This window comes from Sceloporus occidentalis, unplaced genomic scaffold, assembly GCF_023333645.1.
Source record: "Sceloporus occidentalis isolate IW3139 unplaced genomic scaffold, rSceOcc1.0.p SCAF_1, whole genome shotgun sequence".
NCBI lineage: Eukaryota > Metazoa > Chordata > Lepidosauria > Squamata > Phrynosomatidae > Sceloporus > Sceloporus occidentalis.
In genome coordinates, this window is record NW_028316981.1 from 122,453,647 (window position 1) to 122,468,985 (window position 15,339).

General features: G+C 40.2%; 1 protein-coding gene across 3 annotated transcripts in view; it reads right to left on the minus strand.

Annotated features, from left to right (window-relative positions):
- The window catches only part of LOC149322068 (syntaxin-8-like), a 120,991-nt gene that overhangs the window by 89,900 nt on the left and 15,752 nt on the right, over positions 1-15,339 (minus strand). For all 3 annotated transcript variants that reach the window (XM_089534057.1, XM_089534060.1, XM_089534061.1), the window contains exons 5-6: positions 6,532-6,656; positions 3,538-3,630 (exon numbers count right to left, since the gene is read on the minus strand). In XM_089534057.1, the coding sequence (XP_089390183.1) occupies positions 3,538-3,630; positions 6,532-6,656 (218 nt within the window). The remainder of the gene's footprint in view (positions 1-3,537; positions 3,631-6,531; positions 6,657-15,339) is intronic.

Below are 15,339 nucleotides of genomic sequence, written 5' to 3' on the forward strand. Positions count from 1 at the left end.
GACTTTTGTGAACATATTTGCCAGGCTTAGTTAATACCTCAGAAATCCAGGAAAGACAGGGCAGGGAGTGTGATAAACAGAAAAGCAACTATAAAATGATCTCTTGGATATATGGAGTGTAAACAAACTATGGAACTTTAGCACTAAAGAAGCTGTTCCATAAAAAAGGCAAAAAGATTCATTAAATGAGCAAGGATGACTTCCTCCTCAAGTACTCTAAACTCATCCAGCCCTCTCAAGGAAGACACCAGATGGATCAAATCTTTGCAGAGTTCATACAGCTGGCAGCATTTCAAAGTTCTAGCTTTGCCATGCCATACTAGAAGAAATGAAAAAGCTGGGAAAGTTATAGATTTTCTCTCAATGGGTCATCTGAACAAATAAGTGAGGGATACTGCATGTTCAATTTAAAGTACATCCCTCAGAAAGGTTCAGAAGGACAAATCAGGTATGCTTCTTCAGATTCTACAAATTAAATTTATGCAATATTAAATCAATCCCAGTAAAAACGTAGGACAATAATTATTTCTGTCTTTTAAACTGAATTTTGTTTTGTTTTTTACTTGCTTGATCATTATAATTGACAGGGAATTCTAGACAGGTAAATAAGCACAGTGATGGAAGACAACTATTCTGTTCTTTACCTTCCATCCTATTTGATTTATGTTCTGTCTATAAGAAAGCAAAGTGCCTTACCTCAGGCGGCCAGCATGAAAACAGCCTGAAAGAAGAGGAGTGGATTGTACCATTCCTTGTCTGCCAGCCTGCTGTACTTTCCTGCTGACAATAGGTGTATCTTACATTTCCCTGTCCACACACTGCAGGGGAATGGCAAGCCTCCTCATTCACAGGCAGAATAAAAACCAAACAAGCTGAAGGAAAAGGGATATATAGAATGATCTATGCCTTCTCCACTAGCCTACTTGGTAAGAGGACTCCCCTTCCCACATATACTTTTTTGAACAGCCCATTGAAGTTTTAATCCCTTCACTGTAGGGGCACACCACACAAGGCAGTCTGTCCCTTCCACCCAGAAGGTAAAATGTTAATGGTCAAGACTTTTCCATTCCATGGCCTCCCTTTGGTGCTTCTTGGTGCTGCTGAACAGAGGCAAACGAGTGCAAGGTACCTGACTCCACAGGTGTTTGGAGGTCAGAGCGAAGGTATCTACAATAATTGTGATTCAAGTTCCATAGGCTCCTGGCCACAATGTGTTTGAATTTCTGGGGACTCATCCAGGTTATGATTCTAACTCTGATCTCAGGCCATGGCAATTAAGAGACTCATGGTTTTACATTAACTAGTAGGTTATCGATTTTTAAAATTCAGATTAGTGACTTTTCTGGTCATTCGGATACATATCAGCTCTGATCAAAACACATAGATGTGATTATTTAAACAACAAACAAGAAGTAAAAATAACTAAAAGCTCTGTTATACAGTTCCACAAAAGGACACTATTTGTCCCTTCCCAACTGTTCATCTGCTAGGAAAGGTCAAATAGTGTCCACAGATAAATGGAGGGGTGGCAAAACCTGAAAGTACATAGTTACAAGTTTCTTGTAACCATTTCCTTCTTCCAGTAAGGAAGATAGGTCTACCTTACAACTGAATGTAATAAACAATGATTTTACAGTCCAACTAACGTTTTAAAGTCACAGTTACAGGAATGTGTTCTCTAATGGAGAAGAACAATCATACTGTCCAAGTACTGCCTTGTGCTGCTGTTTTGTGTTCTTTGGGGATGCTAAGGCTGGATGGGAGGAAAGATTATTTTGTACTGCAGACCAACAACTTGTAGCATTCAAATGTTTTTAGTTACCTTTGACAAAGGGAAGCTAAATGTTAATATCATATCTATAAAAAGAACTAATTAAATGGAAGAGGTTTATAACTATCATTAATTAGTAATTAATTAGTTTTTTAAAGTATTTTTCAGGTCCTGCTCTGCATGGGGGCAGGGAAAAAAAAGCTAGAAGGGAATATTAGTGGTTCCCTGTACTCAGAAGGAGGAGCTTCCCTGTCCTGGAAGGGATTAGGAGATAGTTCCCACATGCAGAGACAGAGGAAAGCCAAGAAAAGGAACTTTTGCTGTCCTATGCTGCAACCTAGTGGCCATGATAAGGATAAGCAAGGATTTTGCTTTCTTCTGGCCTAAATACCTTAAAGGCACAAAATCCTATCTGATCTTGGAAACTAAGCAGGGTCAGTCCTGGTTACCTGTGAGATCTTCAATGAATTCCAGGTTTTGTAGGCTACAATTCAGAGTAAAGAACTGGCAAATCCAGCTTTTCAATATACCCTGCCTAAGAAAACCCTATGAAATTCATGGAGCTCCTGTAAGTTGACAAGCAACTTGAAGGCACATACACACACAGATCTCTTCTTCTGAAGTAAAGCTTCTCTGAGAAGGGCAAGCTCCAGTAAAAATGTGGGTATTACTTTCACGCTTCTGAGAGAAGTTTTGCCTCAAGTCCTCCTTGCCCTCCCCCACATTTGATAATCCTCATCAGTGTGATGGGTTTACTTTATCAAATGATATAAAGAGTAGACACAGTAGAGATTTTCTAACACAAAATGGTCCTAAATCCTGTTGGTGACATATGTTGACATAACATCTCATTATTCCAGTTTATGCTCTTTTTCAATTGTTGCAGGTGGAGAAAACCAGTAACTCCTGGTATACTGCCCCCCCATCTCCCATGCCCAACCTATCTTGAAGGCACTGGGACACCCTCCCAGGCCAATTAGTGTCAGAGGGGACAGGGAGCTCCCAGGCATAAGCAGGATGTAGCTGCACAGCTGCAGAAGAAGAAAAACTATTGCTGCCCTGGTTCCCCAGGCCAAATTAACTTATACAATATCTCTGTTAAATTAAATAATTAAGTCAGGCTTTTAGCATTAGCATCATTGAGGGAAGTTAAAACATTCCATGTACTGACAAAGTACAAAGATACAGAAGAGAGAGAGAGAGAGAAGAAGAACTAAAGGCTTTTAGTAAATAGCACCTTCTTGTAGTTTTAACATCATGTTTCCCAAAGGATGGCTGTGCATTTCCAACCTTTGTAGAAAATTCAAAGTGGTGGCTGTGATTTATAAAGCCCTAGACAGTTTAGGGCCAGGCTAACTGGAAATTTCTGGTGAGGAAGAAACCCACTTTTCAGTGGCTTTCCTAAGTTTTGGAATTCTCTTCCCAAGTAGGCTACAAAGCACCCTTGCTGTCCTTCCATCAGTGGCAAAGACTTCCTTATCCCAATAGGGTTTTGAGAACTGAATACTTTTTTTAAAATGGCTTGTAATAGTGCTCTACTGTTTTAAACTGCTTTTCATTATTTTTGATTTCATGTTCTAAATTGTTTTTAATATTACTGATAATCCATTCCCATTTTAATGTTACTGTTTTTGGTAGAACTATATCGTATTTATTTTAATTTGCAAGCCAACTTGAGTTCCTATTCTGAAAAAGGGGAAGGATATAACTTTAAAAACAGCAACATACTATCACATTCTCTACATTGTTTTGCCTCCTCTCCTTACCATTCTGTTCCTCTAACTCATTCCCGATTTCCTGTCCCATTTGTTTTTGCCGGGATAGAACTGAAGAGAGTGCATCAAGCCCAGCATCTTGTTCTGCATTGAAACAAAGAAATTCAATCAAAGTTCTGATTTACTGCAACATAGATCTATGAACTACAAATGCAAAATATGAACACCAACACTCAAAATGTTAAGATGTACTTACCTGAGAACACCCCAGCAAGGACATGATAATAAAATAGTCAAGGTAAATTACAGTGCTTAGTAACTTCTGAATTTAAGCCAAAATCCCAAATCTTTCAGGAACTGGGTGTGCAGCTGGTCCTCAATACTAAGAGCACTGGGTTCTCTGGCACACTCATACAGTCCCCAGATTAAGCCTTCTTGATTTTCCAAGAAAGGTTTAACATGTTTGAGAAACAAAAAGGTGATGCAAGCACCAAGGAATCCAAAGAGTTTCTCAAGTTGCGTGCAAATGTAGTGTTCATAGGAGAGATAATCCAGCTCTTGGCAAAGGCAGCTATAGCAAGCCTAGCCACAATACAAGTCTCTCTTTTGCCTCACAAAATACTACCTATTGTAGAGTACAAGAGCATTACCACACCCTTGGTCCCCAAGTGGCACTGAATTACACATCAATTGTACACAAATCTCTTTTGAACAGGATCTTTCTTACTAAAAAATGCAGGGTTATTGCTTTTCTTCCCCAAAGTTATTAAAGCAGCTAATGTGTATGATATTTGCAAAAAAAGGAGAGAGGCTTTATTAATCCAAAAGGAAAAAAATCATGTGCCAATCACAGTTAAAGCAAAGTGGGCCAAAGACTAAAGGCTGACTGAAAGCTCAGTATATCTCCTTGCAAATGTCTTTTGCCACACCAATACCCAAAAGTGACAGTGTCACCTTGGTATTTGGGGGAAATTTATTAACTCAAAAAGAGGCCTGCACAAGGTAGATAACTTAAGGGGATCTTCCTACCTATGTACACCAGTACTAAAATCAGAGAGACTCCCATTTTGATGAATAAAAAGTTTTATTTAGAAATGTGCGAAAGTGCACACAAACACACAAAACCAGTGCAACTCTGGGAACCATACAGAGCTAACAGAAAGAAAGTTCTGAAAGGCTGGATAGCAAGAAGTCAGGAATTCGAGAGGGTGATAATTACCAGTCCTGAAGATGGAGAGGGGTTCAGATTGTGTCTGAGGGAGACACAGTGAGTGAGAAAAAACCCCAGTGCACAGAAGAGGCTAGAGCCGTGGCTGATATTTATATCTGTTTTCCTATACTCAATGGGTATTTGGTGTTATCTTGCAGTGTAACAAAGACCTGATGGTCTTCCAGGGAATCAACAGTAGGATTCCAGAATGGCTGATGGTTTTAACTTCAGAGTGACAAAACATTGATTGGATTTGAGAGAACGCCTGGATGATTGGATAGGAAGGGGTGAACAGAAACACAGGACAGAGTGAGAAGAAAAAAACCATTTGAAAATGTTGTCCTACATTTGTCCCGGTTTATTTATTTATTTAATTTTTTAAAAATGTATTTATTTATTTATTTATTTATTTTGCTTCGGCCCCCCAATTGTCTGAGGGACAGCAACCCGGCCCCCGGCTCAAAAAGGTTGCCTACCCCTGGTTTAGTGGTTTGAACAGTGAACCACAACTCTGGAGATCAGGGTTCAATTCCCCACACAGCCATAGAAACCCACTTAGTGACCTCAGGTGAGTCACATACTCTCAGACCCTGAAAACCCTATAATAGGTTCCTATTAGGGTTGCCATAAGTTAGAAATGACTTAAACGCACACAACAACCAAAACTAGCTATAGCTGAGGCCTATATGACCAGTGGACCATCAAGCCAAGTGCATACCACCTCTAGCCATATATTTCTGCCTGCCAGTTGCTTGACAATTCCATTTTCAAGTACTGGGGGAGGGAAAACAGCAGAATCTTTGCTAAGCAAAATTTTGCATTGTAGAGCAGAAGTTGTGAATGCCTGCTGTAAGTTCATACTGATACAACAGACCAAGCCACCATTCCTGGGTAAATGTACATTATGATTTCAGGTAAGAGTGGACACAATGAGGACCTTAGCAACGTTACTGTTTAGCCTACAACTTCCACATTCCCCTGGCCAGCATAACCACTGGCCTGAAGCATTACGGTTGCTGTAAGCCAGAAGGTAACTTTCCCAATTTTTGACAAGCAGATTTAGAGTAACAGAAAGTATCTTTATCCTAATCAGGCAAGACTGTATTAGTATGAGGTTTCATGATATGAAAAATAAGCTAGCTTGGGTACTGTTTATTATTCCCAAAACATTCTGTCAGAAGCCATAGGATGCACAGGACTGACAGAAGAGATAGATACTAAACCTCTACTGGCACTCTAAGCCTAGTGCCAGTAACTGAACACAGGAAAGTGGTAATTTTTTCAAGGAGAGAATTATGTGGAACCTTCAAGAGTAAGATTCATTATAAGATAGGCATTCAAGGATTACAATCCACTTCATCCAATGTCTGAAGTGTTCTCTAGAATTTCAGATGTATGTCTGCTCTCTCTCTCTCTCACACACACACACACACACACACACAGAGAGAGAGAGAGAGAGAGAGAGAGAGAGTTGAGGCTGGGATTGTAGACATTGAGGTCAACATACACCATGTGTAGATCATGTATTACGCATATGTATGAAGCATGTACACTTTATGCATCTGACAGATTACAAAACCATGCAAACAAAGGTCATGCTATAACTAATGATAATATTTATGATGCCATAGGATACGTTTTTGTTTCTGTAGCAACAGACAAACATTGCTACTCTATTGGGACATGTTTAAGGAGAATATACACTCACAAAAAAGAAAGAAAAGGACTTAATGATTTAAAAAAAACCTGGCCACTGGAATAGAAGCATGCTGTCAACACTGGAAGTATGGGATAAGAGGTCTATGCATAGGCCATAGCATAGGATGAAGACCTACCTTCTATAATTCGCTTTTGCTGCTGTTGGATCTCGTGAAAGCCAAGCCCTCTTGTTTCCTCAGGCTCCTCCACAAGCCATGGATTTGTTATACCTTGTCTAACACCGCCTGCCATTAGGCTAGACCTAAAAAAATGTAAAAATAATAATATCAATGCTATCATAACCAAGGAACAATGGTGGAAACTGGCTTTTGGAGTTCAGTGTATCTAGAAACAATCCACCTCCACATTGCTAGAAGAATCAGACATCCAAGAGATTCTGTATCACATCAAAATTAGCAGAATGCTTGTTTTCTGCCTTGCTATCTGAGAAGAGACCATGTTCTACAATTTAAGTATAGACTGGTAAAAATAAAATTTAAAAAAGCTTGGGGTAACTAAGAGTGGAATCACTTGTGAAAGGACTGTGAGCTCCCTTCAGTTCTGATACTCAAAATCCAACCTTGAGCTCAGCCGTCTTGAATCCCATGCATGAGTCTTTTGCACCAGCCTCTGGCTCATGCTACTGGCAAAAAGCACAATAGATCCCATCAGTGAAATGTTTTCTCAGCTTGAACATAGACCAATATAAAACTAACGCACTAGTTTTAAAGACGCTGCTGCCCTTAAAGAGACAACTGTGCGGACACTCCAGAAGTTATCCATTCTTTATCCAGAGCACTGGGCAACTATTCTATTGTTTTCATTCCCACATCTCCCGTGGAGGTGAGTCAAGAGACGGGCAAGAGTCCCACTTCAAACACTGTGGCAGCAAATGAATTTTCTAGACCCATTTCAAGTCTGGATTCAGGTCTGCTAGCAACTGGTGGGGATTTTATTTTTAGTATGTTATAGTGTTATGTTTTATTGTTTCATTCTTGATTATGTATGTCTGATGTTCCACCCTTTGGTGAAAAGGGTATTATAAATAAACGTAATAGTTGCGATTATTATTATTGTTGGCTTGGGGACTGAATTGGTCATTGTCCCCCTGATGGATAGTCAGCTTGTTTGCTTGCTGAGAGAAGACTGGAGGTGTGCAGCAAGTAGCATTGACTGATTTTTCAGGTTCCTGGCGATCTGACTAGGGAATGCCACAAGAGACCACCTTGCCTCCAGTGCTGTTTGGCATCTGTATGAAATTACTGGCAGGAGTCTTTAAGTAGGAAGGAGATCTGGATCAGGATGTGAAAAGTAAGTTGATGACATTCAGCTCTACCTCACTGTTGACAATGAATATATTCCCTTCTTCCCTAAGTGATTTATGCACCATTTGTTCTTCCCAATTTATGGCCTACTGACTGCAATATACAGTTGTGATTTTAAACAAATACACTGCAGTCTTACTGCATACTGCATTTATTATACATGACAAAAGGTATATAAATATTTTAAAATAAGTAAAATGAATGACACAGATGAAAATATGAATCCTTGTGTACTTCTTGCAGGGTTGCTAAATCAAAGAAACGAAATCTTACCCACCATCAGCTGAGTATGAGCTCTACTGCCTTGATGAGAGCTTACTTCTAAGTAATTATTAATATCACCATTTGTTGTTGTCTACTTTAAAGTTATGTAAATCATCTGTGGTCATTTTTTTTTAAAAAATGTTCAACTGTAAACCTGCCTTCACATTTTCTTCCTTGATTTTCTTCAGTGACCATTCCAAATCTTTACTGTTTTCTGCTATGGTATGGTGTCACTTGAGTATCTTAAATTGTTGATGTTCCTTCCTCCAGTTTTCATACCTCCTTCCTTTTGAGTCTCATCCTGCTTTACATATGATATGTTCAGCCCACAATTCAAACAGAGAGGGTGATAAAATGCAACCCTGTCTGACTCCTGTGCCAACTGCAATCCATTCAGTTCCTTGTCATTCTATCCTAACAGTAGCCTCTTATCCTGAGTAGAGGTTATGCATCTCGGCAATCAAAAGTTGTGATACACCCATTTCTTTCAGAGCAATCCAAAGTTTTTCATGATCTACACAATCATATATAGAACCTGAGGAGGCAAAATAATTTTATGCATTTTTCTAAAGTTGATTGTCTCTTCTGTTTCTATTGTTTTTGACTGCTCGTAAACTGAAAAAACCTAAGAGGTTCCCTACAGTTCAGCACTCTGTGCAGCTCCATTTGTAACAAAAAATAAAAATTAAAAGAAAAAAATTCAATATGTAATATTTTTTGTTATAAATTGTACTTTTATTTCACTGAACATGACAATTTATGCCAGGCCTAATTATACAGAATATATTTTATGCTCTCAAAGTGACAAAGAGATTTTCAACATAGAATGGGTGCTACTATCACTTTCCCCCCTCAATTTTTCTAAAGGTTTGTGGGGGGTTCCCCTCCCCCATAGCTTCAAAATTTCCAGAAACTGTACATCTCTATAATATATACTGTATATACACATGTATAAGTCTAGAAATTTAGGTTTAAAAATTGATCCAAATAATTTGATTCGACTTATCCACGGGTCAATGTAAGTACTGCATTTTAACCCATATATATATATATATATGGTGAAAGGCAAGAGTTTAATCTGCCCTAGAAACACTGACCCTCTTCTATTCTCTCATCCATCCAGCCTTTAGTATATGCACTAACATTTATGCCTGCTGGAATTTTGTAAGTTCTTTGGAACTGTTTTCCTTTACTTCCTTTCCTTTACTCCTCCTGTCTCTTCATCATTCTCTCCTAATGACTTTGCTAATTATTTCATCTCTAAGATTACCACTATTTGCTCTGAAATAGTCCCTCCTGATTCTTCTTCTGCTCATAATTTTCTATCGCCCTCCCCTAACAAATTTTCTGTGTTTCCTCCTGCTTCTTTGGATGAACTCACCACACTTCTGAACTCTTCCAAACCTGCAACTTGTTCTCTTGACCCAATTCCTACTCATCTTCTAATCTCTATAGCTCCTTCTTTTCTCCCCTCGCTTCTCCATATCTTCAATCTCTCTCTTCTCTACAGGCTCCTTCCCGTCGGACTTCAAACATGCTCTCATTTCCCCAATTCCGAAAAAACCTTCTCTTGACCCCTCCTCTCTGTCTAGCTATCGTCCAATTTCTCTTCTCCCCTTTCTTTCTAAGGTTTTGGAACGGGTTGTTTATTCTCGCTGTCTTGAGTTTCTTGAAGCCAACTCCATCCTCGATCCCTTTCAGTCTGGTTTCCGCCCAAGGCATTCCACAGAGACAGCTCTCACTAAGATCTCCAATGACCTTTTACAGGCCAAGGCTAATAGCCTTTACTCTGTTCTCACCCTTCTTGATCTGTCTGCAGCCTTTGACACCGTTGATCACTGTCTTCTAATGGATATACTTTCTGACCTTGGGTTCTCAGACTCTGTTCTCGACTGGTTTCTATCTTATTTGTCTGGCAGATCTTTTGCAGTGGTTGCAGGAGGTCAGACTTCATCTCCTGTTCCCTTATCTGTTGGAGTTCCCCAGGGCTCTGTTCTGGGTCCCCTTCTGTTTTCTCTCTACCCACTGTCCTTAGGTAAACTCATTAGCTCTTTTGGTTTTTCCTACCAGCTGTATGCCGATGACACCCAGTTGTATCTTTCCACCCCTGACCTTTCTCCAAGGCTTGAACAGCAAGTTTCATCATGTCTCACAGCTGTCTCGCAGTGGATGCGCCATTGGCGTTTGAAGCTCAACATGTCCAAGACGGAGCTCCTTGTCTTTCCTCCTAAGCCCACCCTTCAACACTCCTTTTCTGTCTCTGTGGACAACATTTCTATTCAACCAGTCCAGCAAGCCGGCAGTCTTGGTTTTATCTTTGATTCTTCTCTGTCATGTATCCCTCAGATCCAGACCACAGCCAAGGCTTGTAGATTCTTTTTATACAATATTGCCAAAATCCGACCATACCTCTCCACCTCTACTGCCAAGATCCTGGTTCATGCCCTAGTGGTCTCACGACTCGATTACTGCAACCTCCTCCTGGCTGGGCTTCCTCTCTCTCACCTCCGTCCTTTAATTTCTGTCCAGCATTCAGCTGCACGCATTATCACATCCACCCACCGCTCTGACCATATCTCTCCTGTGTTGGCATCCCTTCACTGGCTCCCTCTCCCTTTCAGTATAAGCTCCTGCTGTCGACGTTTAAAGCCCTCCATGGGCTGGCCCCTCCCTACTTATCAGACCTTATTTCCCCTCACCTTCCCACTAGGGCCCTCCGTTCTGGTAGTCAAGGTCTGCTGTTCCAGCCCAGGATTTCCTCTGCCTCATCTCAGATTCGCCCCTTTTCACTTGCTGCCCCTCACTCCTGGAACCTTCTTCCCCCGCGAGCAAGAGCCATCACTTCCTTAACCAGCTTCAAAACAGAGCTGAAGACCATCCTGTTCAGAGAAGCGTTCCCCAGGCATTACATAATTGTCACTTGCTATTTGATGTTCTTTTGTTGTCTGTTTTATTGAATCATTTCCTGTATTGCTATGTATTTTATATGTATTATCTTACTAGACAGGCCCCTTCCCCATCACCACTCCCTTCTCCTTCTGTGTCGTGTCTTTTTAGATTGTAAGCCTGAGGGCAGGGAACCGTCCAATTAATAAGATTGTATGTACAGCGCTGTGTAAATTTACAGCGCTTTATAAATAAAGGTTAATAATAATAATAAATTCATCCTTTACATCCTTCATTATATGTGCCTAATAAGTTTTACCCTCGACTTATTCACAGGTCATATCAAAATCCATAATTTTGGCCCCAAACCATACCGTCGACTTATATATGACATCAACTTATAGTTGAGTATATACAGTAGGTCTAATAGTTAAACTGGAACTTGCACCACTACAGCTCCTTCAGATATATTGGATCTGTCACATACAGTATTAGGTAGATTCTCTTTCAGTTATCACATTACTGCAGTATTACTTTAGTTTACATTTAGGAAGAGGGTGCCATGGCAAAAGAATACTGGATTGATCAGACTTCTTCTCTCCACATTCATCAAATGTTTCATAGAATCGTAGAGTTGGAAGAGACCATAAGGGCCATTCAGTCCAACCCTCTAATATAAAAGAACTATATTTCACAAGAATGCCAGAAATATGGAGCAACAGAAGTCCAAGCAGCAGAAATTGTGTATTATTTGTGGTATTTCCCATCTCCCCAAACTGCAAATCTTTAAAACAAAGATGGACTCCTAACACACCTTCCTGAAATGAGATAAAGCCTTTCAAAATACAGGGAAAAGATCAATGTAAATACAAATAAGCATGGAGAGAGAGAGAGAGAGAGAGAGTGCACACCCTAGGAATGGCTTGTAGTGCTGGTTGTGACAAGTGACCTGCTACTATTAAAAATATATATATTTGACATGTTTGGTAGCTCCCTTCCCACCCAACCGAGCCCAGCTTCCTCCTTCGTCTGATCTTCCTCTGTTTCATTTTGGCAGTGTGAAGATTAAAGCTTATCCAATTAGCCACCCACAGCTTTTGCCAAGTTAATCACTTAAATCTTTGAAACCGTCACAGCACAGTGGAGTGTGCAGATAGCTTTTGATTATAGGAGCAGATTTAACTAATTAAAAGGCTTAGCAATGTGCCCAAATATAAAAGATGTTGGGGGGTTCTAATCAAGGGTTGTGCCTCTACTTAACAAACAGCAGCTTATGCATTGTTTCACTGGTTCATTCCTATAACATTTCCCAAGTAACACAGATTAGTCAACCAGACCTTTCCCTAGACCATGGCCCACACATTAAGGCTTTCAAGCCCTAAAACAATCAGCAAGAATGATTTCTGAAACAAAACCCAAGTCATGTGACACTAGTCTCTGCGATTAACCACATTTTCTCTTCGAGATATGACAATACAGTAATGACTTATGAAATGTTTTCACCACCTCAACTTGCATTCACAAATTGTGATTAAATGAGATTGATCCATTTTGAAAACCACTTAAGCCCTATGCATGATAATATCAAGAAATGTTCCCATTTTACATTATGGAGTGTTTCTTTCATTTTATCTGCCATGTTGAAAGCACAAAACATATTCGGCTTAGTGAAATCTAATTCAAAAACCGTGATCAATATCACCTTGTTAGCAGCTGACTGCTTATTACCAAAAAGTAGCTACAGGCAAACCTACTGAAAGTGTTACTGAAAGATACTTACTGTATATACTCATGTATAAGTCTAGAAATTTTAGATGAAAGCCAAGAGTGTTATTTCTCCTGGAGGCAACTGAGCCACCTCTCATCCATCCAGCCCAAAGCTAGTATGAACAAAAATATGCCTGCTGGATTTGTATGTGGGGGGGGGGGGGGGGGGGGGGTTGGCACTGTTTTACTTGGCTTCATCCTTTAGATCCTTTGATCATGCTCCTAAGTTTTACCCCTGACTTATCCAAGGATCATATCAAAATCATATCATAAAATGAATCTATGGGCCTGAACAGACAGGCCAAAATAAAACTGTTTCAGTCACTTTGGAGATATGTTATTTAAATGATGCATACGTCCTAAGAGGCCAGAGACCATGCCAAAGCTGTGCTTCAGACCTTAGGATTGGAGTGTGGCTTTGGCGCAGCTTCCAGCCTCTTAGGACACATGCATCATTTATAAATATATAAGTTCCAAAAAGCAAACCTTGATTTTGCTATTTTATATAAGGGACTTAATTTTACTATGTCACTGCATATAATGAGATTTGAGTAACCAAACATTTTGGTATCTACTGGAGGGGGGGGGGTGTCCAGGAACCAAACCCCAGCGGATACCATGAATCCACTATAGTATCTTTTCTAACTATATTGTGAACATAACATAACAGCCTAATTTTTTGGACTCTTCATGGCTATGGGAACTTTTGTGATAGAATCATAGAGTTGGAAAAGACCACAAGGGCCATCCAGTCCAACCCCCTGCCATGCAGGAAATTTCAATCAAAGCATCCCCGACAGATGGCCATCCAGCCTCTGTTTAAAGACCTCTAAAGAAGGAGAGTCCACTACACTCCAAGGGAGTTTGTTCCACTGTCGAACAGCCCTTACTGTCAGGAAGTTCCTCCTAATGTCGAGGTGGAATCTCTTCTTCTGTAGCTTGCATCCATTGCTCAGGGTCCTAGTCTCTGGAGCAGAAGAAAACAAGTTAGCTCATATCACCCCTTGCCCTTCTCTTCTCCAGGCTAAACATCCCCAGCTCCCTAAGTCGTTCCTCATAGGACATGCTTTCCAGACCTTTCACCATTTTGGTCGCCCTCCTTTGGAGGGCCCTCCTCCAGTTTCTCAATGTCCTTTTTGAATTGTGGTGCCCAGAACTGGACACAATATTCCAGGTGGGGCCTGACCAGAGCAGAAAAAAGTGGCACTATTACTTCTCTTGATCTAGACACTATATACTTTTATTGATGCAGCCTAAAATCACATTGGCCTTGTTAGCTGCCGCATCGCACTGTTAACTCATGTTCAATTTATGGTCTACTTGGACTCCCAGATCCCTTTCACACGTAGTTTCATTCAGCCAGGTGTCCCCCATCCTGTTCATTTCATTTTCATCTGTTCATTTCATTTTTCCACCCTAAGTGCAGTACCGTACATTTCTCGGTGTTGAAATTCATTCTGTTAGCTTTGGTCCAGTTTTCTAATCTATTAAGGTCATTCTGAAGTTTGATCCTGTCCTCAGTAAATAATGACAACTCACATTGTACTACTACATTGCTATATACAGTGTTAATCTCCATTTATTGCTTCACTCGAAAGTCCAACTAAGGTATCATCTTTCCATTTGGCATGGCATGCAAAGCAATATATTAGGATGCTGGGCACTATTAACACCTCACACAAAATCCACACAACTTATCTTTGCACCTTAAAAACACATCTAGATGGCTTATGTATTCAACACTCCTTAAACAGACCCACAATATCCCTCCAGAGGAAAAACTACAATAGAAGCCACTTGCATATTACATAACTAACTGAAAAAGAAAATGTTTTGAGTAGAGAGGAATAAACCATCTGAGGCCACTATGCAAAAATGAACCCTTTTCATTATTGAGAGCTGAGCCTTAATTAAGGCTGACAATGCCGGATGCTAAACTACTTTGTTGCCACCCAAAGAAATGCCCTGATCTGAATTGTAATCCAAGTTGTCACTTAAAATAAGAATTATAAGGCCACTGTACCACACCAAGAGAACTCACATTAAAGATCTCAAAGGACATAAAATCACTGAGTGGTGACCAAACATAAACGGAGATTAATTTTAAGAATCCCTTCACAACTGGACACCATGAAGACAATAAGACATGTGATCACTGATGCAAGAAGGTTAATGAAGGGGATGACTGAAGGTGGGGGAGCATGGAGCAGACCTCTGAAAATGTAGGATGTACTTTAAGGATTGATCACATAAAAAAAGAAAGGTGGTGCAAACATATACTGGGATAGGGAATGATAATGGCTTTTCACATATTCAGAATGAATCGTAATGAAGCTACCAACTCTCTCTCTCTCTCTCTCTCTCTCTCTCTCTCTCTCTCTCTCACACACACACACACACACACACAGAGAAACCCGTGTCCATAAGAACACTCAACTCTGAAAAAGAAAGTACACTTGTCCCTCCATATTCGCTAGGATTACAGGCACAAGACCTCCAGGAATATGGAAAAACCGCAAATAACAAAAATACCATGTTTTTACCTGAGAAGACACCTCTCAAGGAATCTCTAGGTCTTCCAGTGTAACTCTGTGCTCAACGTCCGACAGACAGTGACTATAGAACTGCACTGGAGAAGCAACAAATACCTAGCAAAATATTCTCTCTAGGAATCTCTAGGTCTTTCAGTGCAACTTTTAAAGT